At 39.6% G+C, this 25,402-nt stretch overlaps 1 protein-coding gene across 2 annotated transcripts in view; it reads left to right on the top strand.

Moving 5' to 3' along the window:
* Positions 1-25,402, top strand: part of EIF2AK4 (eukaryotic translation initiation factor 2 alpha kinase 4) — a 70,238-nt gene that overhangs the window by 13,711 nt on the left and 31,125 nt on the right. For both annotated transcript variants that reach the window (XM_020795736.3, XM_020795735.3), the window contains exons 2-16: positions 5,961-6,076; positions 7,728-7,830; positions 11,566-11,739; positions 12,340-12,420; positions 14,289-14,437; positions 15,193-15,308; positions 16,448-16,605; positions 17,135-17,670; positions 19,048-19,157; positions 19,595-19,752; positions 19,986-20,410; positions 21,673-21,742; positions 23,177-23,260; positions 23,573-23,695; positions 25,078-25,182. In XM_020795736.3, coding sequence (XP_020651395.3) covers positions 5,961-6,076; positions 7,728-7,830; positions 11,566-11,739; positions 12,340-12,420; positions 14,289-14,437; positions 15,193-15,308; positions 16,448-16,605; positions 17,135-17,670; positions 19,048-19,157; positions 19,595-19,752; positions 19,986-20,410; positions 21,673-21,742; positions 23,177-23,260; positions 23,573-23,695; positions 25,078-25,182 — 2,508 coding nt within the window. The remainder of the gene's footprint in view (positions 1-5,960; positions 6,077-7,727; positions 7,831-11,565; positions 11,740-12,339; positions 12,421-14,288; positions 14,438-15,192; positions 15,309-16,447; positions 16,606-17,134; positions 17,671-19,047; positions 19,158-19,594; positions 19,753-19,985; positions 20,411-21,672; positions 21,743-23,176; positions 23,261-23,572; positions 23,696-25,077; positions 25,183-25,402) is intronic.

The following is a 25,402-nucleotide window of genomic DNA, read 5'->3' as shown; positions in this document are numbered from 1 at the left end:
ACATCACGACAGGAAAAACCATAGCTTTGACTATTCGGACTTTGGTTGGCAAGGTGATGTCTCTGCTTTTTAAGATGCTGTCAAGATTTGTCATCGCTTTCCTCCCAAGAAGAAGGCGTCTTTTAATTTCAGGGCTGCTGTCTCCATCTGCAGTGATCATGGAGCCCAGGAAGATAAAATTTGACACTGCCTCCATATCTTCCCCTTCTATTTGCCAGGAGGTGATGGGACCAGTGGCCATGATCTTAGTTTTTTTGATGTTGAGTTTCAGACCGTTTTTTGCACTCTCCTCTTTCACTCTCATTACAAGGTTCCTTAATTCCTCCTCACTTTCTGCCATCAGAGTGGTGTCATCTGCATATCGGAGGTTGTTGATATTTCTTCCGGCAATCTTAATTCCGGCTTGGGTTTCTTCCAGTCCAGCCTTCTGCATGATGTATTCTGCATATAAGTTAAATAAGCTGGGGGACAATATACAGCCTTGCCGTACTCCTTTCCCAATTTTGAACAACTCAGTTGTTCCATGACCAGTTCTAACTGTTGCTTCCTGTCCCACATATAGGTTTCTCAGGAGACAGATAAAATGGTCAGGCACTCCCATTTCTTTAAGAACTTGCCATAGTTTGCTGTGGTCCACACAGTCAAAGGCTTTCGCATAGTCAAGGAAGCAGAAGTAGATATTTTTCTGGAACTCTCTGGCTTTCTCCATAATCCAGCGCAAGTTAGCAATTTGGTCTCGAGTTCCTCTGCCTCTTCGGAATCCAGCTTGTACTTCTGGGAGTTCTCGGTCCACATACTGCTGAAGCCTACCTTGCAGGATTTTGAGCATAACCTTCCTAGCGTGTGAAATGAGTGCAATTGTACGGTAGTTGGAGCATTCTTTGGCACTGCCTTTCTTGGGGATTGGGATGTAGACTGATCTTTTCCAATCCTCTGGCCACTGTTGAGTTTTCCAAACTTGCTGGCATATTGAATGTAGCACCTTAACAGCATCATCTTTCAAGATTTTAAATAGTTCCACTGGAATGCCATCACCTCCACTGGCCTTGTTGTTAGCCAGGCTTTCTAAGGCCCACTTGACTTCGCTCTCCAGGATGTCTGGCTCAAGGTCAGCAACTACATTGTCTGGGTTGTCCGGGATATCCAAATCTTTCTGATATAATTCCTCTGTGTATTCTTGCCACCTCTTCTTGACGTCTTCTGCTTCTGTTAGGTCCCTCCCATTTTTGTCTTTTATCATGTTCATCTTTGTGCAAAATGTTCCTCTAATATCTCCAATTTTCCTGAACAGATCTCTGGTCTTTCCTTTTCTGTTATCTTCCTCTATTTCTTTGCATTGTTCATTTAAGAAGGCCCTCTTGTCTCTCCTTGCTATTCTTTGGAAGTCTGCATTCAATTTTCTGTAACTTTCCCTATCTCCCTTGCATTTTGCTTCCCTTCTCCTCTCTGCTATTTCTAAGGCCTCGTTGGACAGCCACTTTGCTTTCTTGCATTTCCTTTTCTTTGGGATGGTTTTTGTTGCTGCCTCCTGGACAATGTTACGAGCCTCTATCCAAAGTTCTTCAGGCACTCTGTCCACCAAATCGAGTCCCTTAAATCTGTTCTTTACTTCCACTGTGTATTCATAAGGGATTTGGTTTAGATTATACCTGAGTGGCCCAGTGGTTTTTCCTACTCTCTTCAGTGTAAGCTTGAATTTTGCTATGAGAAGCTGATGATCAGAACCACAGTCAGCTCCAGGTCTTGTTTTTGCTGACTGTATAGAGCTTCTCCATCTTTGGCTGCAGAGAATATAATCAATCTGATTTCGATATTGCCCATCTGGTGATTTCCATGTATAGAGTCGCCTCTTGTGTTGTTGGAAAAGAGTGTTTGTGATGACCAGCTTATTCTCTTGACAAAACTCTATTAGGCTTTGCCCTGCTTCGTTCTGAACTCCAAGGCCAAACTTCCCTGTTGTTCCTTTTATCTCTTGGCTCCCTACTTTAGCATTCCAGTCCCCTAGAATAAGAAGAACATCTTTCTTTGGTGTCAGTTCTAGAAGGTGTTGTAAATCTTCATAGAATTGTTCAATTTCAGTCTCCTCAGCAATGCTGGTTGGTGCATAAACTTGGATTATTGTGATGTTGAATGGTCTGCCTTGGATTCGTATTGACATCATTCTATCATTTTTGAGATTGTATCCCATTACAGCTTTTCCCACTCTTTTGTTGACTATGAGGGCTACTCCATTCCTTCTACGGGATTCTTGCCCACAGTAGTAGATATGAAAATCATCTGAGCTGAATTCGCCCATTCCTGTCCATTTTAGTTCACTGATGCCCAGGATGTTGATGTTTATTCTTGCCATCTCCTGTTTGACCACCTCCAGCTTCCCAAGGTTCATAGATCTTACATTCCAGGTTCCTATGCAGTATTTTTCTTTGCAGCATTGGACTTTCCTTTCACTTCCAGGCACATCCACAGCTGGGTGTCCTTTTGGCTTTGGCCCAACCACTTCATTAGCTCTGGAGCTACTTGTACTTGTCCTCCACTCTTCCTCAGTAGCATGTTGGACGCCTTCCGACCTGAGGGGCCCATCTTCCAGTGTCATATCTTTTAGCCTTTTGTTTCTGATCATGGGGCATTCTTGGCAAAGATACTGGAGTGGCTTGCCATTTCCTACTCCAGGTGGATTGCGTTTAGTCCGAACTCTCCACTATGTCCTGTCCGTCTTGGGTGTCCCTGCACGGCATAGCCCATAGCTTCTCTGAGTTACTCAAGCCCCTTCGCCATGACAAGGCAGCAATCCATGAAGGAATGGATGTGTTACTATATGAAAAAGAACATGTTAATAAAGTCCATGGAGATGGAGCCTCCTTGGCCAAGTCAACATATGTATATACACATAAAGTCTCTCTGATGCAATTATAGAAGTGTTAATATGGTAAAATCTGTATTATCTTTGAATCACTCTTCCTTTAAAGATAAACCCTAGGGATTACCGTATTTTGTCTCTATGATTCGTAGATTTTGCACAGCAAGTGCACTGAGCCTGGGGAAATTTCAGAGTACATGGGATGATGGTTTTTAGAGCCACATATTACAGCATTGATTTTACAGTGATAATTTAAAGAAAGTAATCTTCGTGTCTTATCATCTCATTTCTTTTCCCTCTGTTTTCTTTAGCGGGAGATACCCAAGTGTCTAATTATTAGGCATTGCTTTTTTTTTAAAAACTCTAAGTGAGGAAGTAAGATAATAAGTATCACAGGGAATTGCCCTTTTTTGTTTCTTCCCAGTGTGGCAATAAAAACCATGGAGCATGTTGTACCTGTGCTAAAAATTAACACCAATAACTTGTCTTTCAGACTGTTAAATTAAGACTAATTAGTATGTTTATTATTCATATCAGCTTTCTCCTTAGATTATGCTGTAGCCCCAAGACATTTGTATGTGTCTTTACTTTTGTTGCCAGCATTATTTGCTAATGATTTCCTCTAGATGTACACTGCAGGATAGTAAAAAATGTCTGCCAGTATCTGTATCAGGAAATCATGTTGGATCCAAAAAAGAAAAATCTTTCTGGCCAGATTCCTGTCGGTGATTTATGTGCACATAAGTTAAATTGCATAACTCACCACAATGAATTGAGGCTAACTGACAAAGCACTGGTTGCATTATGAAGTATGCATCCAATTATGCAAAGGCACATGGGTAGTAATCTGACTTGTGCCTTGTTGGTTAATAGAAATTAGCCTCAGTGAGTTATACAATTGATTTTATGCATGCATAACTCATCAACAAGATTCTGGCCTCTGTCTCCAAAACTAATTACTTCAAAATACTGTATTATAGAACCATGGTTCCCAGCCTTGGGCAACTCAGGTGTTCTTAAACTGCATCTCCCAGAAACCCTGGCCAGCAGAACTGCTGCTAAAGGCTTCCGGAAATTACTGTCCAAGAATTCCTGGCTTACCCAAGGTTTAGAACCACTGTTCTAGAATGAAGCTGTTACATAGAAGTAAGTGTCTTATTTTAAAAATACTTGAATTGATTGCTTACGTAAATGAATTCATTTGTTTAAAAATGCCCATTAAGATGTGTTCTTGGTTGTATCACCTGAAAGGTACATGAATTTCCTTTCCAGTATGAAATAGCTTAGAGTTTCCAATAGTTTGTGCTTGATAGAGGCTAGGAAGAAAGGTAGCTTGCTTCTTCGCTTATCGCAATGGTTAAAGGTACTGTTCAAGCACTTTAGATGGACCAGAGGATTTTTCAAGGGTTTTGGTTATTGTTAGCTCTGCCAATTAAGCGAGAGGGCATTGATATTGGATTTAAACTTTAAAACAGTATTTGATTTTTTTCACATTAATGAAATCTGCTAAAGCTTACAGTCCTGTCCAGATTTGTCTGTTGACAGACACAAATATGTGCTCAAACAGATTTTATCACTAATTATGACTGCTTTCTTTTTATTTTTTGCCATGGTTAGGTAATCTTATTTATACATACATACATACATACATACATACATACATACATACATACATACATACATACGTACATACATACGTACATACATACGTACATACGTACATACCGCTCCCATTAATGCTTCATCATCACTCTGGGCGGTTCAGAGTAAAATGTTTAATGTGGTAAAGCTGTTTGTAAGGCTATGTCTAGCCAAGCATGACCAAGAACCAGAGTTCGAAGCCATATAGATGAAGAGAAGGAACTATTCAGAAATACATGTAGGAGCAGAAAGGAGACAGCCTGCCAAGGATAGTGGAGGCACCCCCGTTGCAGTATACAACTTACCACTCAGTGCACACACCAATTTCCAGGAAGGTAGCTGAGCTACTTAAAGCACCTTAAAATGAAGATGTTTCATTTGGAATAAGCTTTTGTGGATTGTAGCCCTCATTGAGTAAAATCCTGTTTTTTATGCAATAGAAGCTTATGGCATCATCAGCTGGTGCTGATAAAAAATAATTTAAATTTGTTATAATTTAAATTTCCTATCCCCTTTCCCATTTTAGATTCTAAAGCTCCATAGGGCTCCTTTTCATCCTGGAGAAGCCTTTGGGAATGTTTAGTCTAGTGAGGGAGTGAAGCTGTTTATTAAAGATGGGCAGGAACCTTGGTTTGGAGGTTCATATGCACAACACCACAGGTGCCTGTCTCCCAGATCCCTGGCTGGATCCCTCACTTACCAGCTGCCATGTGCTCCTCTCCTCCTCCTCTTTGACTGTTTAACCATTTTCTGGGAGTTGCATGTGTTTCCCTGCCCTGCCTCCTTGGCTGGTCACCCATCCAGGCAAGGAAGCAGGATAGGTAAACCCATGCTCCTGCCAGGGACTGATTGAACATCTGAAGAAGAGAGCAGTGTGCTCCAATTAGTGAGTGGATCATTGGCCAGGGAGGAATAGGAAGGGAACACATGGCATCGGTAGTGCCATGCATATGAACCAGCACAAACCTATGAACCAGGGTTCGTACCCATCTCTACTCTTTAATGGCATATCCATTGCATTTTTTAAATGCAAACCTTGATGCCTAACCACAGGGTTAACTTTCATTTGATTAGCTCTCCATCACTATACTAGAAGGAAGCCATGCTCAACAACCTTTTATGAGTGCTACATTACCTTGGAGTGAGATAGGAGAATGGAGAGGAGGTCAGTTGTTAACAGTTACTGCCAATTTATTGGCAGTAGTTGTAGTAATTGTTCATGGAAAATTGATTGTATATGTGACTGTGCTGGCTGGGTAAGAGAAGATTCTGGGTGTTGTAGCCCATCAAAGTAACTTTGCTAATCACTTGAGTTTGGTCCTCTGCTTCTATTGAAGGAAGCATGTGGTGTAGTTATAAGAAAAACACTGCTGTAGGCCAGATAACAAAGGCCTGAAGATTTAGTCGCATCCAAGATTTCCACTTCCCTAATCCATTTTTTTTAACTCTTCTAATTTTTCAGGTACGGCAGTCTCCAGAAATCAGTCTTGCTTTGCGACCTCAGGGCCTGACTGGTGACCATGAAGTCTTTGCCAAAGTTGACTTATGGGTCAAGTGTCCCCCGACATACCCTGACAGGTGGGTACCCCAAGGCTCAGTCCTGGGCCTGGTGCTCTTCAATTTTTTTTTTTTAATGACTTGGATGAGGGAGTGCGAGGAATGCTTGTCAGATGTGCAGATGATACAAAATTGGGCAGAATAGCTAAAACCCTGGAAGACAGAAACAAAATTCGAAATGATCTTGATAGGATAGAAAACTGGGCTGAAAGCAACAGAATAAAATTCAACAGGGATAAGTGCAAAGTTCTACACCTCAGAAAAAGAAACCAATTGCATAATTACAAGATGGGGGATACCTGGCTCATCAAAACTACGAGGGAGAAGGATCTTGGGATTGTCGTAAATCACAAGCTAAATATGAGCCAACAGTGTGATGTGGCTACAAAAAAGGCAAATGCTATTTTAGGCTGCATTAATAGAAGAATAGTTTCCAAATCCCGTGAGTTGCTAGTCCCCCTCTATTCAGCACTGGTTAGGCCTCACGTTGAGTATTGTGTTCAGTTCTGGACACCACACTTCAAGAAGAATGCTAACAAATTGGAACAAGTTCAGAGGAAGGTGACAAGGATGATCAGGGGGCTGGAAACCAAGCCTTACGAGGAAAAGCTGAAAGAATTGGGCATGTTTAGCCTTGAGAAAAGAAGACTGAGGGGTGAGATGATAGCACTTTTCAAATTTTTGAAAGGCTGTCATACAGAGGAGGGGCAAGATCTGTTCTTGATCATTCCAGAGCGCAGGACATGCAGCAATGGGCTGAAATTAAAGGAAGCCAGATTTTGGTTGAATGTCAAAGAACTCTTTAGGACCTCCTTCTTCATTACACTTTCAAGCCAACACCCAATTAAGTCCAAGTAGGCGTAATTCAGAACACTCCAATCACTGCCCAACATTCTCATGAACCAAGCTCCAGGTGCCTTATCTTCTCCAAGTTAGTGGTTTTGGTTGCATCTTCTCTCTCTGGACGGTTTGACTTTGTGACTTAGACAAACAACTCTGCATAACAAGCTCCTGAAAAACGTCTTTTTAAAATCCATCTTACACAGAACCTAACAGACTCAGTTTTTGCATGACTGCAATTCCCAGTTTCCTTCCATTTCCTTACATGATGTACTCATAAAGACTGCATAGTTTGCTGTGGTGAATTATGGCTAAATGCTAAGATGCTGAGATAAGTCTTGGATGTGTGCCTGGTCCCATCCTTAGTGCAAAATCGAGATATAATCCAGCAGTTTGCCCATTAGCTGTAGCATGTTATGCAAGCCTTACACAAACACCAGTTGAATTATGGCCATGTTAACCTAAATTGCATTTACAGTATTTTTTTGTTTGAGTCATTTTATTTATTTGTCTTTTTTCTGTCACCCACTGTTTCCAATGATGGGAACAGTGGTTACGTTTTGTCTTTTCTACACAAGCTACTTGAGAGGTTTTGCCTGAGGAAGGAGCCCAGGAATAAGAATAAGAACAAGAACAAGAACCATGGAGTCCAGTCCCTGTTGAGGAGACACAATGGGGAATTGAACTCCCAACCTCTGGCTCTGCAGTCAGAGACCTAGACCACTTAGAGTACAAGTTATCATTTGGATGTGTTGTTTTTGAGGGATACCTCAGTGTCGTATTATACAACATTTGTAAGTATTGTGTGTTGTGATTTTTTTCTTCTACCTAGTGTTCCTGAAATTGACCTTAAAAATGCAAAGGGCTTGTCAAATGAAAACGTTAACTTACTAAAATCCAAACTTGAGGAATTAGCAAAAGAACATTGTGGAGAGGTAAGCTTTTTGAATGATTTATTTTATTTTATTTCTTAAATCTCTGTACCACACCATCTAGTGGCTTGCCATTGGTCTGAGTGGTTTCCAGAAATAAAGGTAAGCGTAAAAGAAAGCAACCATCTCTTACTCAGCCCACAAAATATAAAAAGGAGGACAACGCTCCTAAAAATCCAAAATGGTGGCAACAGGCACAGATATAGACTACAAAATATAAACAGCATATTTATATTTGTGTGTGTGTGTGTGTGTGTGTGTGTGAGAGAGAGAGAGAGAGAGAGAGAGAATTTTGTGTGAATTTGATGTCATTAAGGTGTGTTTCTATGACCACCTGGAAAACAATCTCAAATGTGTTTTGTCTTCCTGGAGCAACTTGAATTTTCTCCTTCTTGTGCTGCTAAGAGAGGAAAAAGGGAGAGGAATCCAGTGTGCTGTCGATTTTTGAGATGACAAAGTAACCTCTTTCCCCTTGGATGAGTGACCTTGGTGTAGTATAGTGGAGCAGAGAACTAGTCAGCCTAGGAACGTTTCTGTCCAGGGAGGAAAGAAGCCAAAACTGATTCTGTGGAATAATTGTGGCCAGGAGGCTGTAGAAGATGGAATATCAATGTTTAAAAAATAATGTGTTAATTTTGGAAAATTATTGCTTTAAAAGTATCACATTATTAATGCATTACTTTTTTCTTTCCCTGAGGTAAGAATGGCTGGGTAGGATTTTGAAGAAAATAAGAAGAAAAAGAAAGAGAGAGAGAGAGAGAGAAAGGATTAATTTTAAAAATGTGAATAATAAGAGAAAGGGAAGAGAGAGTTGGTATTAAAGGAAGAGAATATAAAAGAAACAGGAGCAAATGAATGAAATAAACTATCAGGGGGACAGAATATGACTTAGAGAAGAAGCTAGATTATTGAATTATTTGGTTCAATGAAACTAGCAATTGGAAAAAGGGATCAAACATTGGTAGAAAGGGGGTATTAACACTTGATAGCTAATTATGCCAAATGCCTCCTTTATTTCCTGCCTTGTTATTACTGGCTTCACACCTGCACTGCAGTTTTAAGATCAGTGGGCCTCAGTAACTTTCAGTTCCCTCAAGGAGTCCACGAGGCAGAAAGTTTAAAGTTTCCTGGTCTAGAATATTGCTGTGACATATGAAGAAGCCTGCCCTATTAACTACTATCTGAATTGTATCTATTTAATAACTAAAATATATTACTTTATTGCTAGAGAAGAGTTGACGGAACTGAAGTGGGCACCACCTTGTTTTGATTCAACTTTCTGTCTAGCAACAGCCATATCAAGAATCAATGTGTTTTTTTCTCATTATGGGTGCCATTTGGCTTTAAGGAAAAGAAGGATAATATCTTTAACAATACCAAATCAGATTATATCTTCTGCAGGAAAGAGCACTGACATTGATAGTGTACTTGCTAAATGTTATTATCTATTGAAAGAATTAATGCTAAACTTAGATGAACACTAACCTGTGTTCAAATTTTATTTGCAAGACAGAAATTTAATTACTGGCATTGATTTCTCCCCTTCAGTGATGTGATTTTCATGTCATCTTTAATTGTTGCCATTCTGACAGGTTAGAATTAGTGTTCAACATATATTTCCTAATTAATGTGTTGTCAAATGCAGATAATTGGTCACATAGTTTTAAAGGAAGAAGGTAATATGTACTTCGCTGTTGGTCCATTCTGAAACATACAGCTGAGAAATAATGCTAACGCTGTGTGTAATTGGTATGATATAAATTAGATGACATAATTGTGATGCCAGAATGGTTTTTATATGTGGTTACTTTCAGTGCCAAAGTATGTTTTCTGCAGATGTTGTTGGAATTTTGAACTCAGAAATATGTGCAGAAAGGAGGTACAGTGCCTCGCATAGCGATCGCTCCGTATAGCGATGAAATTGCTTTGCGATTGACTTTTTGCCATCGCAAAAGCAGTTGCTTTGCGATGGTCCCTATGGGAAAATTTTGCTTTGCGATGATCGCATGGAAGCGATCATCGCAAAGCCTTCATTTTCGGCCAGCTGATTGGCGGTTTCAAAATGGCCACCCGCTGTGTTTTCTTGCTTAAGAGGCACTGAAAATGGCCGCCCCATGGAGGATCTTTGCTTAAAGGTGAGTTTTTAGCCCATAGGAACACATTAATCGCGTTTTAATGCGTTTCTATGGGCTTTTTTTCGCTTAGCGATGTTATCGCTTAGCAGTGATTTTTTCTGAATGGATTAACATCGCTAAGTGAGGCACCACTGTACTGAAACTGACAAAGATTGATTCTCATATTGTTAATCATCTGAACAATTAAAACAGTTGTTCCAATTACATGATAAATAACTAACTCTAAATAAATTTAGAGATTTCTTTTGATGCATATATGGTATAATGTATTTAATTATTTTTTTGTTGAAATTTGTAATTTCATTTTGTTTTTTACATTTGTTGTTATATATCTGAAAGTTGAGTAATGGCAACTGGATTTCTTTCTTGTTAAGTCAAAACGTTTGGCTACTCCTCCAATTAGCTTCTGCAGTCCTTTTCCACCCATTGTCATGGGTCGTTAACAGTGGTCTTTCTGGTGTGTATGTGGGCATGATCTTTCTGGGGACTGATGAAACGGCTTCATGATAAATAGTAGAGAGATTGTATCTAAGGCCTCCACTCCTATTGAGTGAGGGATTTTCATTATGCACATGTATGGCCTCCCTGACCCCTCTCTCAAGCCACCTATTTTGTAGGATCCAAAACTAGTACTGTACATCTTGGTTATCAAATGAGTGTCCTTTGTCCTTCAAAGGAAAGAGTGCTGTTGATTGTGGTCCTGAGCCATTGCCCTTCCTGTGCTGAACCATTTTCCTTTTTAGTGGCTGTTTGGTTTCTCCGAACATTCCTCTTTGCTCTACATTGGAGAAACCATTGCAGAAGTGGGATTATCCCTCAACCCCTGTCCTTTGTCCATCTAATGAACCTATTCAGACCAGGGGAAAGTGAAACCAACATGGAGGATATATCCTGAGTCACCTACCAACTCTTCTCAGACTGAAGAAGCTGCTTGGATGAGTAGCGAAATGTTTCAACCTAACAAGAAAGACGTCCAGTTGCCATGACTCAACTTCCAGATAACCACACCTGGATGACTGGGAATCTTCACAGATATGTTGTTCATCGATATTATGGTTGATACATAAAAATACATCGTTTCTTTTAAAATTTGTCAGAAATGTCACCAGAGTAGGAGACTCCGATTTGCTGTAAATTATATTTTAGGGAGAAGTCTGATTCGCACCTGAGGATTCTCTGTATGGTTACTTTGATATTTAATTTAATTTTCTCAGCACAGATTTACGTTGGTATGTTTCTGTATGCCATGTTTTCTCTGGGTCAGCAGTTTGGGTCAACACTGGGGCAGGCCCTGCAGTTACTACCATGAAGATTTAAAATATCTGTCCTCTACCATAAAGAAAATATGGTAAATGATTAATATGAGTTAGCAGAGTATTCAGGTGCAGCTAGTGCAAGAGTTATGAACAGGAACAACTCATTTATGTATTTGTTAGGCTGTTTTAATGCAGCACAGTAAAATTATATGTGTGTGTGTGTGTGAGAGAGAGAGAGAGAGAGAGAGATGTTATACTGAGATCAGTGGCACTAGAACAATTAGAAATAATACTAGTTCACAGACCTTTTGATAATTCAAAAGTGGGCATTTAATTTCCATCCTCAGGTGATGATATATGAGCTGGCAGCTTATACACAGTCATTCCTCAGTGACTATAATAAGCCACCTCTAAAATCATTCCATGAAGAAATGCTGAAGAATCAGCAGAAGGAGCAAGAGAGGCTAGCCCAGGAGGAACAGCGGCGAATGCAAGACCTTAAGAGAAAACAAGAGCAAGTGGTAAGAATACTGAATATTTTTCTTCACCCACCCACTTGACACTAACTCACAGATATCCGATAAGGGCAGCAATGAACTGCTTCCATCAGTTTTTGCATTTGTAGTCTGTGGGATGAAGATTGCATGTGTTGTCTGCTATTAGGTTAAAATTCTTTGTATGTAGTGGGCTTGTTCCCTTTCTAGGATAGCACTTGCACGGTAGGCTGCATTTGAACCTTCATCAAGATTCCAAAAGGGTTGTGCAGAGAGATGGATGGTTACTGATACTGTTTGTTTTTGAAATAAATCATTGTCTTCTTTTTTTAAAAAAATCCATCCAGATTATGTCCATTGTTTTCCTTTCTGCTGATGCAAGGAGGAATGAACACTAGCAGCACTCTGGAACTGTGTCAGAGTTCTGAGCCCCGTACTACTCTTCGAATCATCTGAATTATCTAAACTGGGAACTGTAATTCTCTAGTTACAAAACTCTGTTCTCTTGAGTTTTTTCCTTGCACCTTGAGTCAGCAGAGCAGTATTTTTGTTATCTAACAGGATCTGCATTTGAACCTCTTCTGAAGCCAGATAAGAGATCATTCATTGCAGTTACATCTGTTTCAGCAACAAGAAATACTTGATGAACTTCACAGAAGGGAAGAGGAAAAGAAGGAAGAGAGGAAAAGGAAAGAAATTGCAAAACAGGTATGTTTACATTTCTGTTCTATAATTCCAGATTGTAACAAACCCAATCTACCTCCTCTCTTCTTCAACATGGCCCTGAGCAGGGGACATGTCCAGGCATCTGTACATACCAAAATCCTCATTACTGATTCCCCCCCCCCAACTCGCCCCTCATTTATGACTTACTCTTTTATACAATACACAGAGGAATTTGCTGGGAGATGCATGGACGGGTCATCCCAGGCAATTGGTTGGTCTCTATGAATGTCCAGCATCTCTCTGAGAATTTCTACTCTACACCAAAATTGTTTTTATTGGGAAATATTGCTTTATTTTTTAGTATTACTCTTCCAAACCACAAAATCATAGGTGGGCTTTGTCTTTCCTTTGCTTGCAAGCTTCTTTGCTAAGGATTTACGTGCTGAGGAATAAGCGAGATGTTTTATTTTATTTTTAAAAGAGCAAATTGATCATTTCTGAATTTCCCTTTGCCTCAGTTTATAATAAATTTATTAAATGGAAAACTCAATAAGTTGAAGGAAAACTGCTACCCCGTCTATCTGAGTCCTCTGTGTAAACAGAGATGGGATCTGTCTGTGGGGCAGCAAGTCTGGATTCGGCTCCATGACTTTTGTGATCCTCCATATTGGTTCCCCACATTTTAATCTGTACTCTCTCTCATATTTTTGAAAATTAATATGTTTTTTCCTTGCGTGGTGTACTTATATGGTTTAACTTGTTTTTGTCTGTCTGGATAAAGAGCTGTTCAGAAGTAATACACTTGTAACTGTGCATGCCTGCATTTTAAAGTATTATTATACTTATTTAAAATATTTATAGTGGTGCCCCGCATAGCGACGATAATCCATTCCGGAAAAATCATCGCTATCCAGATTCATCGCTATGTGAAAAGAAAAAGCCCATAGGAATGTATTAAACCCCGTTTAATGCGTTCCTATGGGCTTAAAACTCACCTTTAAGTGAAAATCCTCCATACGGCCACCATTTTCGCTGCCCGGTATGCAAGAAATCGGCGCAAAAACACAGCGGCCGGCCATTTTTTCCTGGCAGCCATTTTGGAACCGCCGATCAGCTGTTTTTAAAACATCGCTATGCGAAAATCGGTAAGCGAAACAGCTTACCGATCATCGCAAAGCAATTTTTTACCATTAGAAACATTGTTATGCGATCGCAAAAACGATCGCAAAAAATCCGTCGCTATGCGGATTCATTGTTAAACAGGGCGCTTGTTAAGCGAGGCACCACTGTATATCCTGCCTTTCTCTCAAAGGATCCAAGGCAGCTTATAATATTAAAAGAAACAAAGTTAAAAGCCAAATAATAAGTTTTTACAATGTTTTTTAAAAATTAGAAAAGTATCATATTCATAACAAGAATAATATTAAAAACACAAGAACAAACAAACAAAATGTTCCTTTTAAAAAATCACCCCTGCCTGAAGAGAAAGGTCTTTGTCTGCCTGTGGAAGGACAGCAAAGATGGGGCCAGCTTCGCCTCCCATGGGAGGGAGTTCAAGATTCTGGGAGCCGCAACAGAGAAGGCCCTTTCCCATGTCCTGTGAGGGTGATGGGACCAGAAGAAAGGCCTCACCTGATTCTCTTAACCAGGTAGGCTCATAAGCACAGTCTTTTAGATAGCTTGGACCCAAGGCATTTAGGGCTCTATAGGTTAAAACCAGCACTTTGAATTGTGCCTGGAAACTTTGCAAGTTTGTAACCAACTGTTTGGTCCTCTCCCTAACCATATCCCAAAACAAATCTTGGAAGTGGAACTCCAGTCAGGGATTCTACATGTTTAATGATTTAAAAGATTATATTAAGGAGATACAATTCCCTTTTTTCTCCCCCTGCCTCTTTATATCTTTCCAGGAGCGTTTGGAAAGTGCCACATTGACAAACCAGGATATCCTGCCCAGCAGAGATGCTGCAGGGAACAAATTAATGACCAGTTTCAATGGTGGTGCTACAGAACATGGAGGGAACAATAAATATCGTGCACATTCCACAGGGCGTTCAAGGTGAGTTACATTTTTCTTTTGGATTGGTTGGTGATGTTTTGATATAACTGTGTGTGCATACATACATATCACAACAGATACATGATAGGGATGCATGTGGAGGCACACATACTTTTTCTGTACATGATTGTCTGTGTACTAAAATTCTTGCATGTATAGATCAAAGGTCTGAATCTATTACAAATGCAGAGTTCCACCCCTCTTAAGTATATCTGAAGTGGTGGTGTCTGTGGGGGGTTCTTCTTGCTTTCATTTGTTTTACTGTCAGGAATTTCTGGATCCAATTAAAATGGTACAAATGGACTTTGTCCAGTTCACACCCTGCCTAATGGAATATATAATTGGGGTTAGTATCTCAGGCATTCCGGTTCGCCTCATTTAAATTACAGTCTATGCAAAGTTTTAATAAAATGCAGTGTTGTAATGACTTTCTTTTTCCTGCTGTAGGCTAACAGCTGCTGTTCTGAGTGATTTTTGTTTTGTTTTTCATGGCAGTAATTGCTGCTGAACCAACTGCTTTTGGAACCATAAAATCATACCGTTAAGCCAACACACTTTTAGTACTTAAACCTTGGATAAGGAACATTTGATCCCCTTTGCTTCCATTAGTGCAGGCTGAAATAGTCAGTGATGAGAAATGATAGAAATTGCAATATGGGGGCCAAACCTTCCCCATCCCTTACTGAAATGGAAACCTTTTATTGGTTGTATTTCAGCATCTGGAAATAATATGCTTGTGATGTTTTCTTTTTTAGAAGAGAACGTCAACATTCTGCTTGCAGTACTGAAGATTCTCCTGGAACTTGTGAAATTCTGTATTTCAACAGTAGTGCTACTGGTCAGCTTAAAGTACACAAAGGAAGGTGTATAGGTGAGCGAAACAGTTATTGCTTATCAGAATTGTTACAGTATTTGCAATATTTTCCCCATACAGAAATGAGAGAGTGATAAAAGCTCTCTTTCTGACACTGAAAGACATAGAAAATAAAAGCTGTGTGAGGATCGTGTGTGAATACTTAGATAAGAAGAAAGCTGGATAATCTGATTTGGTAATCACAACTTCACTTGGCAGCTCAAAGAATTAAGTCATCTCTTGATTTTTAATTTTTCCATATTTATAAATATAGATTTGCCATATATACCTGATTTCCAGATCTGCTATTTCCTAGTGAACAGCTGTCTTACAGATTTTGCTGAGTGCACATTCTTTACTATGCTTCCTTGTGTATAATATAAAATTAGGGCAACAGGATTGTATCAGTGACTTTTTTTCTCTCCCCCACTTTTCTCCTTTTTTTTCTTTTCCTTTTTCCCTCCCTCCCCCACTTCTTTTTGATTTGGCACTGTAAACATTAAGACTTCTCATTAAGTGACCTTTCATACCAGACCTTCTCACAACATTCGTTTACATTTCTAGTAAAAGAAATTTTGAGTTTTGCAATATTCTACCCAAAAAGTCAACAGCGATAGCTGTGTGGTCCTCTGCACAATCCAAAATGTAAAATAGATGATACCTTTATTTAGACCACTAAAAATCAAATATTCGGCGCAAACTTTCATGAATAAAATTCACTTCCTCGGGCACAGGGTAGACGGAAAGTCCCAAGATGGTCATGGCAGAGATCAACCAGGCTTGTTGCTTAAGGTGAGCTGAGAGCTGGTTTTAGGTAGTTTGGGGGCAGATGTTTTTGATGCCTCACCCTTGGTGCCCTTTGGTTGTAATTTTCCACTCAGCCTCCAGGCTAGGAGGTAATCCCTGAATTATCTTCCCCAGCTTATATTACCTGTTTGGAAATCAGGCTTCCTTAATGGCAGAGGTGAGGATGGAATTCCGATACTGGACACTTTGCTCACCCCAACTGTACCTGTGTTAAACAATTTGAATTAATGCTTGGGAGGTCATATTGGCCAGAACATAAAAGAAAGAACTGAACATTTTATAACGGTCTTTGCATTTCTGAGAGTGTCTGCATTGGAAGCTGATATGTTTATCCATATTTCTCTGTATAGACAAGGATGAACAACTTGGTAAATCGGTCTACAATGCTTTGGATATATCCAGCGGCAACTTTGTCCTAGTGCATGAATGGGTACTTCAGTGGCAAAAGAAAATGGGGAAATTCCTCACTAGTCAAGAAAAAGAAAAGGTTGAAAAATGCAAAAAACAGGTAATAGCACTTTTGTGTGTCTTAAATCTGGTATTTCAGGATTTTACATTCACACAGTGCAGGACCGTGAGTCATAGAAATAGCTTGGAAATTCAGACATCTAAAATTTGCTGAATGAGAAGGAGGCGACACTGCTTGAGATCTAGACAGTCTAGAAACCTATATGGGTAGCTCAGCAACAACAGTGAAGAATTAATAACATTTGTAGAGGAGATATTATAAAACCTGGACTGAGAAAGAGGTGTAGGTTTTCATCACTAAATCAGAAGAAAGCATACACATCAAATGCATTCTGTGTCACCACAGCCATCACCATCATTCTGTCCTTCTCCACTTTTTAGATCTGTCTGAAAGTTGGAGAGTCGATTAGCCAAATGATTTTAAGTGTACCCAGAGCTTTGGGTTTACTTGTAGCTTCCTGCATTGGTTCTTTTGACAAAATACACACACGGAGTCCCTCTTTATTGAAGAGAAATGCCCAGTTCTTTGTTTGACTAACATTCATTTATATTTTATTTCTTGTGCACAGATTCAGGGAGCAGAAGCAGAGTTCAACTCTCTGGTGAAGTTAAACCATCCCAACATAGTCCATTATGTATCTATGAGCTTTAAGGAGCATAGTGACTCAATTGTGGTGGACATTTTGGTGGAACACATTAGTGGGTCCAGCCTTTCCAGCTGTTTGGACAAAGGGACCCCCCTTCCCATCGATCAGCTGCGTCACTACACAACCCAACTATTGTTAGCTCTGGACTATTTACACAGTAATTCAGTTGTACACAAGTTTCTGACGGCATCCAGTGTGCTGGTGGACACTAAAGGAACCATTAAGTTGACAGACTACAGTATTTCCAAACGTTTGGCTGATATCTGTAAGGAGGATGTTTTTGAACAAACCAAAGTTCGATTTAGTGAGGATGCCTTGCCAAACAAACCAGGGAAAAAAGGAGATGTCTGGCGATTGGGCTTGATGCTGCTCGCACTCAGCCAGGGACAGACTACTAAGGAGTATCCAGTTACAATTCCAAATGATTTGCCTGCTGATTTTCAAGACTTTTTGAAAAAGTATGTACCTGTCTAATTGCTTTTCTTCCTTTGCCATCCCTCATAAAAATATTTGTAAATCAGAATTCAGTAATCAAAGTCCAAACCTCTGGCTCCATTTTCGCTGCCCAGTATGCGAGGAATCCATCCCTAAACACAGCGGGCGGCCATGTTTTTTCCCCGGCGGCCATTTTGGAACCACCGATCAGCTGTAGGAAAAAGATCACTATGCGATAATCGGTAAGCGAAACAGCTTACCAATCATCGCAAAGTGATTTTTTCCTATTTAAAACTTTGCAATGCGATCGCTTTTTCAATTGCAAAATCTTCATCACTAAGCGGTTTCGTCATTAAACGGGGCACTCGTTAAGCGGGGCACCACTGTATATCCAGCCAGCTTCAATAAAATAAGGATTCTAATTGTACGGTTCATATTGGGTTTGAATGTGAACTTCCAAGATCAGAAACAAGGGTGCCCAGGTGGACATTATATAGCCAAGGGGACGCACCTTTGTCACATAGACTTGTGTAGCTGAAGAGGCACATTGTTATTTTAAAACTAATCAAAGCCGCCTTGGCAGTGGAAGCTCCAAGGAGGAATACTTTAAAGTAGGTTTGGTGATTAGCTGTGTGCTTTCTGCCAAGGCACTTGGGGCTTCTAGCCTCCATATGTGGAATCTTTTTTATTTTGTGAGTCCCTTTGCATGAACTTATTATTGCACAACAGTAATATGGGATGATCCACTTTCTCTTAACCCTTCTTGCTTACAAATAGGCAATAAGCACATGCTTTAAATAATTCATTGCATTTTTTTTTCTAAATGAGGCTCTTTGGTTAGGGCAAAATGTTAGCATGTAGGAGCATAGAGGTTTGTCAGTTTTAAAACCAAATTGCTGTAAAGCCATTTTTGTTAGTGTATATTGTGCATTACATCCATACTTGTGTGAGCAGACTTCTGCTTACTCAAGGGAATTGTCCTTTCCACTCCTCCCCTTTACACTTCTGCTGTATCCTCTGCTTTGCTCTGCTGAATTCAAAGTGTTTGATCTACTGAAGCAAATGGGTGGGGGCAAGTAAAGGGCAATCTGAATGATTTCCATTCCATGGACAGACTCTTACAGCAATCTTGAATATCTTAAAATGCTAAAAAAATATGATTAGGCTTCTGTCTAAACAAAGTGTCATATTTCAGCTTTTTTAAATCTAATGCTCCTCTTTCCTCTCCTTACTCTTAATGACAAGGGCATCATATTGCTACACTGCCAGAAGTCTGTTTACGAAATGTCCACACTTGCTCATGTAGTGTTGCACCTTTAGTTGGGAGTCTGTAAAGTATTCTGGCAGTTGCAGCTGAATAATATCGGAGTTAAAGCTGTATTGTTTTGGACTGTATTCAGGTGTGTTTGCTTGGACGATAAGGAAAGGTGGACCCCTCAGCAGCTATCACAACACAGGTTTATAAACCCACCACAGATGAAGCCGCTTCTAGTGGAAGAAAGCCCCAATGGTAGGTAGTCCCATGATTTCTGATATGCTAAAAGATATTGGAAATATACTGTGTTAGAAATATATTGTTGCAAATGTGAAAATAAAGGTAGCTCAAACTATGCTAAACTACTACACAGGAAACCCCATATGTTTGCATAAAATGCCTATCAGGATTGTACATGAGTACTTACACTACCTTTTGAAGCTTAATTTTTGATATACTTTATTAAACAGAAAAAAAATTAAATATTTTGTGTGAGAAAATGTCAGTTATGCAATCATTATTATTTACAATATTCTATAATGATGAACAGAATATTGTGTGGATCTGTCTCTATCTCAGCTTCAACAGCATAAAACCTAGATACCTGAAAATAACGAGAGGAGAGGAAGATGTAGTCAGTTAACAATGAACTGCTCATCTGTCCTTTTCCATTAATTTTTTTCTGTTTTCAGATTCAGCAGGAATAGATGATATTGAAACAGTTATTCCCAGCAGTCAGATTGCTAGTGATGTGTTCGTCACAGAAACACAGAGGCAGTTTTCCCGCTATTACAATGAGTTTGAAGAATTACAACTGCTTGGTAAAGGGGCCTTTGGAGCAGTTATCAAGGTACGTAACAGTGCGCAGTGTGAAAGTCAATTTATCCTTAGAATCTTCTTATAATTTATATCTGCATAAAACATAGTAAAACAGCAAGCAATCATTCTAAGTAAATGCAAAACAGAATATGTAGTGTTCTTTGTATGGCAGTGTTTAGAGTTTTCTTAGGGAAGCAGGATGTGTGAAGGTGTTCTGTACAATTTTGATTGAAAACTCTATCTTGTCATGCCTCCAATGAGCAGGTCCAGAACAAACTGGATGGCTGTTGTTATGCAGTCAAGCGAATTCACATAAATCCCACAAGCAAGCAGTTTCGAAGAATTAAAGGAGAAGTGACACTGCTGTCACGTCTGAACCATGAAAACATTGTACGGTATTACAATGCATGGATTGAAAAGCACGAGAGGCCTTTGCTTAGTACTCAATCATCAGATTCTACAGAAGGAAAGAAAGAAGCTGAGAAGCTGACTCAGAATGGGAAGGGCGTAGAGGAGTTCATGGACAACATAGAAGCCAATGCTCCTCCTCCTGTCCTGACCAGTTCTGTTGAGTGGAGCACCTCTGGCGAGAGATCCTCAAGCACCAGGTTTAGTGGGGCTGACCAGGAATCCAGTGACGATGATGACGATGAGGAAGATGGTGACGGAGTATTCTCACAGTCTTTCTTGTGAGTTTGGGTATAGGGTATGCCTTTCTCTTTTCTTCTTTGAGGGCATTTACTTGCAATAGATTGGATCTTGAGTTGACCTTGCATAAATGGAAGAGCACCTTCTGTCTGCCAAAGGGGCTGCAAACTAGCAGAGTCTTCCACTGGTGAAAGAGGGAAGAGTAGGTGATTTTGCTGGTTTACTGGCTTTCCTGAGCAGATGTACAAAAGGCTGCCGTAGGGAGGATCTCCCATAAATACAGTTGAACTCATGGGAGCTCTGGATCTAAGGCACATTTCCTATCCTGTCAGTTCAAATACAGACTCCCTCCTTTTTTCTTCACTGAACATAAGACTACCAAATTTTAAAATATTATCAGATGCCTTAATTTAAACATGCATGTGCATTGCACACTGCAAAAATTACACACTGCCTTATTATTATTTGATGAGTTGGATCAAATTCTCAACTATGTCTGTTGTAAGAAATTGTATTTGAGGTTGTGCATGATGGCATAAAAGTCCTGTGTGTTGCTTAATCAATGATAGATATTTCTGGAACGTAAATTCCTTGTCTGTGATTTGTCTCCCCTGCTGCTTTTCTGTTTCAAACTGAACTATACTGTGGGAAATCTTTCTGCATTAATGTAGATCTGTCCTTTGTTAGTGGCAGTGGTTTTCGTGGGGAGGGGGGAGGCACTGCTGAACTGTAACAAAAGCATTGCAACGTGTTATAACTTTGTAACCACTCAGTTTAGTAATGAAGATGTCTGTAATGAAAGACAAACTTTCTTTCAGTCCTGACTGCTGTTTTTTTAAGAAAATATTGCATTGTATATATTATATCTGTACAAAATTAAAATTCTCAGTCCTAGCACACAGTCAAATGTAGGTCACAATCCCTAGTACTAACAGGATTAAGTCTAGGGTGTGTAAAACTCAGTGAATTGCTACTAGTTAAGAAGCAGGCATTTGTGTTTCTTGTTACACACTAGTTGTGCAACTTGATGGGTGACAAGAAAAACACATAACAACTTCTTGGTGGCAATTGACCGCCAAGACATAAACTGTTGGAATTATGTTGCCATAATATTCAATTAGCTTCTGGACGGAACTTTAAATAACAGAATAAATCTCCAGTTCCCTGTTCCATTGTCCAGCTATCCAGTGTGAAACACCTCCTAAGCGTCTGCAGATATGCAGACCTTGGAGGAGCATGGCTTGGATTAATGAATGTACTGTTTGCATAGACTTTGATTTTGCTATTTGAACTTGTTGTTTAGGCCAGCAGCAGATTCTGAAAGTGATATCATTTTTGAACATGAAGAAGACAACAGTAAAAACCGTGGAACGGTAAATATTGAAGTAGTAATTATTGAAAGTATCTTCTTAGAAATCTGTATGCTGGCAATCTGATGTCTATTTACGACACTTGCAATGGTACCATAAGCCAGTGCAACATCCATTGTTTGGGATCCATCTCTGTTGCATGTCACAAAAGAAGCCAAGTGCAGTCAGCAAAACTACTTAATTATTTCTTTGCTGCTGAGTTGGCCTAGTGGTCAGTTGATTTGGTCATGCAGTCAGCATATGCATCAGATGTGTTGATTATTAAAGTGGCTGGATTGCTCAGTGGCTGCAGAGCAAGGGGGTTGGGAGTTCAATTCCCCACTGTGCCTCCTATGAGTAGAGCCAGCCTGTGTAACTATGAACAAGCTGCACAGTCTCAAGATCCCCCAGAAGAGGGGAACGGTAAATCACTTCTGAGTACTCACAAACTTGAAAACTCTGGGAGAAGTCACTATACGTCAGAATTGACTTGACGGAGCAAGGCGCTAATAGTCTACCTGAACACATTGAGCAAATAAATTTTGCCTGTTCAGAATGCGTATCCCTAAGTGGATACAATGACTTGTAGCCCGCAACTGCTGTACATGGTCAGGGCTATATGAAAAAGACTTTGTCATTAAGTGCTATTTCCATTGAAACTGGAGGGAAATGTTTGTTCCCTTGCTAGGGCGGGAACTCTGTTCATTTTGAATTTTTAAATTTTGGACATTTCTAGGGAGTGGTATGCAAATTATAGGCTTTACAGAGAATAGAGAATTTTAATATTCTGCGTATATCCTTGATGGGCAGCTTATGTTGCTGGCAGTTTGGCATGTCTGGCTTTGGAAGATGGCCTGTCAGCACATTCAGTGACTCCCAGCCATTCCCTAACCACTTAATAATGATTTCAACATGTTAATAGTCTGGTTGATATTTAAACTTTAAAACCCCTTTCTTAGTAACACCTTATACATTGGTACATGCCTCAGCTTCAGAACAAAGCATTTGATGGGCTACTGCTAGTCTACATTGGTACATGCCTCAGCTTCAGAACAAAGCATTTGATGGGCTACTGCTAGTGATGACAGGAAGATTTATCTAATTTACAAATAGGGCGTAGATTTGCACGTAACTGTAGTATACTGAATCTTGTGTCACTTCCCCTCTCCGTGCATATTGATTCACATTACAAACACGCATACATATTTGCATACATGCAATATCATTCTGCATGCTGGTAAAAAAAACAACCAGAGAGCATCCTCCTCTCTTCCACAGTGGATGGAATTAACGTATAGAAATCTATTAAGGGGACATTATTTGATTTGACATGCTGGATGTAACCCCAGTATGGTTTAAATTAAAGCTGTATGCTCAGTTAGGTTTTGAACCTATGTAGATAGATGTATGTGGCTGGAGACCTGTGTTGATTTGTACTTTTATATTTCTGTGGTACAGGATGAGGATTGCAAGGGAAAAGAGAGCCATAGCGAGGAAGATGGAACATCCATGATTCAAACTGTCCATTATCTGTACATTCAGGTCAGAACTTATTCGATATCTGGTCATAGAGGGTTGCATGGTCATTCAGCACAAGGTGCATGGTTTCAAAGCATGCCCACCTGCAGTCTTTGGTATGAAGAGGGGTGGACTCACATTTTGGAAAAAGGCGAACTGTCTGCACCTAGCCTATATATATATAACACTTGTTTAAGTTTGTAGACTTTTCTCCCCAAGTCATTCATATATCTATAAAGTGCATTGCAACCCCAGTATAGGAAATGTTTTCAATAACAAATGTGACCACTAAGAGCTTTCCTATTGTTCAACTATTTCTTCATCTTGCATCTGTAGATGGAATATTGCGAAAAGAGCACCTTACGAGATACCATTGATCAAGGCTTATATGAAGATACCAATCGACTTTGGAGGCTTTTCCGGGAAATTTTGGATGGCTTAGCTTATATCCATGAAAAGGTTAGTGATGTTTATATGAAGCATATTTAGTTAAAAACTTCCCTTGGGTTTTATTTATTTAAGCCAAAATCCTGTTGCACAAGTGGTTGTTTTTCCGCCCTGTCTGTGGTGCAATTGACTGTGTGATCAGCAGGTGCACAACAGCCATGTGTGAAAACAGCTCACATTGCTGGCACAATTGCCCTTGTGGGATCACATGATCACCAGAATTCTAGCCGTAATTAATAACACTTTTATTCTTCTCCTGCTCTAAGGATCTCTGGAGCACATACATTAGATGGCGGAAGCAGCATCTTGTAATCTTACTAGTTTATTTTCATACCAGTAAACAAGAAGTTACATAGATATTTTGTCTTCCCTCCCTGTTCCTTGATTTCCTAAAATGTTCTCTTTTTCTTGAAAATTTCTGAAGCTTTAATGTCTTTTTGGGCTGGAGTAGTCACATTATTACAGTAAAAATGCATTTGGTTTCTACAACTAATGGCCAAAATCCTGCTGCTTAGCATAGTAAATCACACTAGAGTAAGGGCATTGAATCAATGGGTTTTGTGAGTCAAGTCCTCTGTAAGTACCATTGATTCAAGTGGGGCTACTCTATGCTAAATATGTTGCAGTTAGAGTAGACCATTTGGAGATGTCTCAGATCCCTTTTGATTCAGTGCACCTACTTTACTGTGATTTACTAAACCAAGCAACAAGATTTTTGCCAATTTGAACTTTATATTAGGCTAATGCTACCCTTCTTATAATATATTACTTTTAAGACAATATTTTCATAATTAATTTTCTATTCAATCAATATGCATAGCAATTTAGAAGAAATTTATATTACAAAAAAAATACCACTAGAACATTAGAAACAGGTAAAAAAGGATGTATCACAGGTGAGTAAACAAATGAAAAAGCTGTTCAGCAGATGCCTTGAATAATGAACAAAATACTAAAAGGGAAGCTCTCCAGGGGCAGGGGATTCCACAGGCTGGACTTAGCTACAAAACCCAGCCCCCGCCAGTAAGACTCTAGCACTATCAAGATCCAGAAAAAACTGTCCCAGTAGATCTTAAGGAATGGGAAGATTAATACAGGAAGAGATAGTGGGCAGAATCCTATTAGCAACTGGGGAATATTCTCCATGGACACAGCTTCCTACAATTGCTCAAGTGATCCCAAGTTGCAGTTACATAAGTTAATGTGAATTATTAATAGCCCTGCACAGTTGGCATAAAAAGATAACTGTGCATACACAGAGGGCCATTAACACGTGCAGTGAAAACAAACAAGGTTTTGGCCAAGCTTTCATATGTCCTCAGCTCATGTGTTAAAATGTGATCGATCTACCTGCTAATGCTTATGTATTAAACTTTGTTTTATTTTATTAAAAGGGAATGATTCACCGAGATCTGAAACCTGTCAACATTTTTTTAGATTCGGGAGATCACGTGAAAATTGGTGACTTTGGTTTGGCAACAGATCACCCAGCATATGCAGTAAGTAGTCTAAGAAAAACCACTCTTTTTATTGTATAAATAAAGCCATTTTGTAAATATCAGAACTGTAATGACAGCAGGGATTATACTTTAATTTTCTTGTAGAGACTTGTAACGTCTTGAAAGCTAACAAGTTTTGTATGGGGTAGGTTTTTGTGGACTGCCGCTCACTCCTTCAGATGCAGCTGAAGCATTTAAGTGGCAGATTGCAAACCATGAA

Source organism: Pogona vitticeps, chromosome 1, assembly GCF_051106095.1.
Source record: "Pogona vitticeps strain Pit_001003342236 chromosome 1, PviZW2.1, whole genome shotgun sequence".
Taxonomy (NCBI): Eukaryota; Metazoa; Chordata; class Lepidosauria; order Squamata; family Agamidae; genus Pogona; species Pogona vitticeps.
This window is presented reverse-complemented; position numbering and strand designations above follow the sequence as displayed.